Here is a 4,736-nt window from a genome sequence, read left to right on the forward strand (position 1 = left end):
AGCTTAGGCTATAGCCTAAGCCTATAACTTATAATAGTTAAAGACTCTTATAATCGGCCTTTATAGCTTTCTAAGGACTATATTACTATTAGGGTTAATAGAGGTCTAAAGCTAGTACTATTTAGTAGTATTCTTTACTTACTTATACTACTTAGTTTAGTCTTTAAGCTTCTTAAGCGTATATATTAGCTTTAATAAGAAAGAAGATAGTTTTATTATAAGATTAATAGAGACTATACCTTTAAGGGGGGGTTTTTAATAAGATATAATATTCGTTATAAAATTAAGGTTAATAGTATAAAAGGGGGCTTTAAATAGCTTTACTTCCTTATATTATAATTAATTAAATAATATAAAGAGATAATAGCTATAGACTTATACTAGGCTTATAACTAGTTATTAGGTCTTTATATTAAAGAAAGAGGGTATATATTACTCTATCCTACCTAAAAGAGGGAGTCTATAGGTATAACTATATATATATATATAAAGTGCGGGGGGGAATAGGTTTCCCTACGAATCCAGCAGCTTACGGTTATCCGGATCCGTTAAGAAACTTCCTTAGCATCCCTTAGGTTAACTACCGCATTCGGTGCCTCCGGATACGGCGATAGCATCGTCTCCGCTTATAGGGATGAGGGGCGCGCCTGTTGGTGCGTGTGGGCGTGAGCCCAACCTTCAATAGCTACACATTAGTCTGTGGCCCACTGGGACCCTTGTTGGGTCTTTGAGACCCTCGTTGGGTCGTGACAACCTTCCAGTGATAGACAGCAGCCATTGGTGGGTGCCGCTACCCCCCCCCCTCGGTCATCGGGTGGAAAGATGCTCGCGGGAGAGGCTACCATACAAGAAGGCTACGGAGGGCATTTTCAATATGCCGGTACCTCGTGGCGCGAAGGTGAAACGAGTGTCGACTACCACCTTCTCGATTCTTCCAACTTTGTTGGTCACGTTCCGGCTTAGAAGGTCCCGCACTCAAGTGAATTGTTTCCTTGACGCTGGTTTGCGCAGCTTCATTTTTCCTGGCTGGTCTATTGACAGCTTAGGCGAGGCCGACTCATTGTGGTACACTTCCGATCTGCTGGGCAGACTAAGAGAATCCCTGCTTCGTGAGGCAGCCATCCACGTCAGTCCATGCGAGACTGAGAAGACAGATACATGCCGTTAACGGATACAGTTTGCCGTCGACACGCGGTTGTGTTGGCAAGGGCCATAGAGTCTATTCGATCATGTCGGATGGGACTACCGAGTACCGACCCTCCCCCGAAGATAGAGCCGGGGACGCAGAACTGCATCTGCACTATCAAGTGGCGGAGGCCGAATGACCCTGAGGCCTTTACGTGGTACTACAAAACGGACTGTCCTGTCTTACTGGACCAGCATACGCGTCATCGGGAGATATTCACACAGGCCCTGGATGGCGGCTTCGGATTTGCAAGGGACCCGGAGGGAGGTAGGATTATCATCAGCGACGGCAAGGTGAGTCGCATCTCGAGACCATCTTCTCTGCTTCATTGCGTCCCTTTCTCCTTCATGCACCGCTAACGTGGACATGATGCCCGTCCAGGAGAGACACTCACCTTAGTTTATGTAGCCAAGCAGCCGAGCCTTTCGGTCCTTTCGAAGAAGTAGACGGTTCTTCACAACAGGATGGACCAACATGCGACTAGAGCTGCATATCGGTAATGTACAAGGAGACTTCGTGGAAAGCCTGCATAGATTGGTAACTGGTAAAGGGACAATAGAATGAGATTCAGGATACTTTTCGTGTCTGTACAGAGGTGTAACCCTGTCCATTGGAGTTTGTATGCAGATCCATCCGTTTCGTGACTTCTTCCATCGAACTTGTAAGTCGAACACTACATGGCTTTGAACATGACCCGGAGAGGACTCCAAGTGACGGGAAGTAGACTGAACTGTAGAAGGCGTAGGTCTCAACCTGCAAGCGGTCACTTTGTTTCAAGAGACATCACTCTGAATGATCACCTCCGGAGGACTCCTTCATGACTACGGTCATTACCCCCGAAGGGCCCGAAGGGGGTGCGACCAGGCCGCAGGACTGGGCGTGAAGAGCCACGCTGCAAGAGACCCAGACTGAGTACACACCGTTCACAAGAACACCACCCCAGTGAAGCACCACCCGAGCAACGCGAGGTAAACACCACCCAGTGAAATGCTACCGACAAACAGTCATCCGATAGGAGCGATCGGAGAGAGCGGACACCACCCGCCCTTATCCCGCAACGAGGCCGGCAGCCGAGTGAGGACGGGGGGGGCAAGTGAGCACCAGCGATCGCGCGGACGCCAGTATGTTTGTGTCAAGCTGGTCAATACCGCTACACCATGCAAAATGAGGGCACCCCCCAATAGAGGTGTTACTAACGCGTATTATAGGCCCTTTTTTGTCCTGATAGTTTGGTATAAGGGGGAACCACAGAACCAGGCACCAGCCACGTGACGGCCCCTCGTCATAAACTCGACTACGGAGAGGGACATACGTTTACCCGCACAAGGGGGAGGGAAACGGTGCTAAGTTAAACCGCTAAACCGGTAGAGACAGAGTGTGTGTGCGGGACCCACCATGACTTGTCGACAAAGAGGGCGACATAAAAGGGCAGAAGATGCCCACGCCAACAGGATATCGAGTTGCGGCGAGACTCATTGCCACCTGCACTCATCAGAGTGACTGTCGAGGACCAGTGCAAATCGTCACACGAGGCCATCGCCGACCCTGACCACCGCGGACAGACGCGCACCCACCTACCTACCCTGCACAGGATACCAGACCGACGGGACTTGCTTATCAAGCATCGAGGTCAGCTGACCACGCGCATGGTTTGTGTTGCTCGGCCGACACGTCACATACGCCAAGGGACAGACGTCACCCAGCCAAGTGGACCTTGCCTTTCCCACTGGATTGACCACAAACGATTTGGGAATCGTCTCTCTATCATCCGAGGTCGGCCATCATATGATGGAGCATGACCAGGTCTCTCGTCAGCCCAACTTCTCCACCGCGGCAGGTGGCATGAGGCTAGTAGCGGAACACCTGGAGCTGTGTGAGAACTTGCCGGCGGTCGAAGGCGGTGCTCGCCTCATGCAGAGGATGGACACCATTTTGGAGCGCTTGGCGACAATGGAGCAGGCGATGCGCCGTGGCTTTTTGGATGTCGGCCAGAGAGTGGACGCGTTAGACCGCAAGGTCACTGTTACGTGAGTGGTTTGTCGCGTTTCTCCCACGTGGTGATACTGACCGCTTTCGTTCCCGGGCAGGAACAAGAACTTCACGGCACGCATGCAGAACAGCATTGTCGTTCACGAAAGTGTCGAGCTGGCGCCTCTCTATAGTGCCCAAACGGGGGATCTGGTCCCCGGATGTCCAAGGAAGCTGGCTGATCTAGACAGACTATCAGGTAAGTGGCTTGTACACGTACTCCCGGGGGAAAGCGCTGATAAGTGGCTATAACCAGCTCAAGAGGCGGCGGAGCTGCTACGTCAGCTGGATGAACCCGTGCCGAGAACAGTAGATCAGAGAAGGAGCCAGCTGAGGCATGCTTTTGGCGTGAGGACGCGGGCCGCATGAAAAATGTGGCTCTTTGCGTTATCAGAGAGTGTCGGCGTTGGGCAGGAGTTCTCGGATGGGAATCTGACTATATTTTTACTTACGTCGCAATAGCTTCACTTCTATGTAGAACATGAATAAGGACTCCCGATTGAACGTAAACTCTCATCTATTTTGGAACAGCATTGTAGTGACATTACTCAATAGATATTGGAGGAACCCTCGTTTACAAGAGATTGACTTAAGTGATCAACCCCGTAGGGCCCAAGCAGGACTACGGATATTGACCCCCGAAGGGGGTGCGTCGAGGCTGAAGGTCGAGATGCGAAGAGCCACACTTGAAGCACACAGGATCGAGTCAGCCCGTTCACAAGAATTCTTGACAACACTCACACCCGAGTGCAACGAGGCAAACACCTCCCAGTAAAACGCTACAGACAAAGTCCACAACACCAGGAGCGAGCAGCGCGAGCGGACCCCTTCCCCCTTATCCCGCGACGAGCCACCCCGTAGGGCCCAAGCAGGACTACGGATATTGACCCCCGAAGGGGGTGCGTCGAGGCTGAAGGTCGAGATGCGAAGAGCCACACTTGAAGCACACAGGATCGAGTCAGCCCGTTCACAAGAATTCTTGACAACACTCACACCCGAGTGCAACGAGGCAAACACCTCCCAGTAAAACGCTACAGACAAAGTCCACAACACCAGGAGCGAGCAGCGCGAGCGGACCCCTTCCCCCTTATCCCGCAGCCGGAGGCGAGGACGCGGTAGCAAGCGAGTATTGACGAGCGCGCGGACGAGAGTATGTTTGGTATAAGGGGGAACCACGGCACCAGGACCCAGACTAGGTGCGTCCCCGGTCATAAACTTGCCTGCAAGAGTCTTTGAGTCACCTGACTAGCAGACAGGGACGAGTCGCTAACGCCCAATGGGAACGTAGAGAGCAGGGCGGGATACATGCACGAAGGTGCAGTCACAGTTTGGGGTGTGGCCACAAGCTCGAGTGGAGCCGCTCCCACGCAACGGGGTATAAAGGCAGGGTGCCGCCCTCGCATGCTCAGGACGAGAGTCTACCACTTCCAGCCACTGACCGAGAGGCATCAAACCTGAACGCAGTGCGTTTTCTGTGAGAGAGATGCATGACTGTTTCTCCACTGAGGAGACAGGGCATTCT

At 52.0% G+C, this 4,736-nt stretch overlaps 1 protein-coding gene across 1 annotated transcript; it reads left to right on the forward strand.

The window, feature by feature from the left end:
- Positions 1–1,236: 1,236 nt before the first annotated feature.
- On the forward strand, positions 1,237–3,583 carry HRG_04178 (uncharacterized protein; the record flags this gene model as incomplete). The annotated part of the gene is made up of 5 exons (XM_044862649.1): positions 1,237–1,479; positions 2,638–2,835; positions 2,873–3,213; positions 3,274–3,413; positions 3,471–3,583. The coding sequence occupies 5 exons, from the start codon at positions 1,237–1,239 to the stop codon at positions 3,581–3,583; spliced, it is 1,035 nt and encodes a 344-aa protein (XP_044721263.1).
- Positions 3,584–4,736: the final 1,153 nt, after the last annotated feature.

Source organism: Hirsutella rhossiliensis (assembly GCF_020360975.1).
Source record: "Hirsutella rhossiliensis strain HR02 chromosome Unknown scaffold00004, whole genome shotgun sequence".
NCBI classification, from domain to species: Eukaryota; Fungi; Ascomycota; class Sordariomycetes; order Hypocreales; family Ophiocordycipitaceae; genus Hirsutella; species Hirsutella rhossiliensis.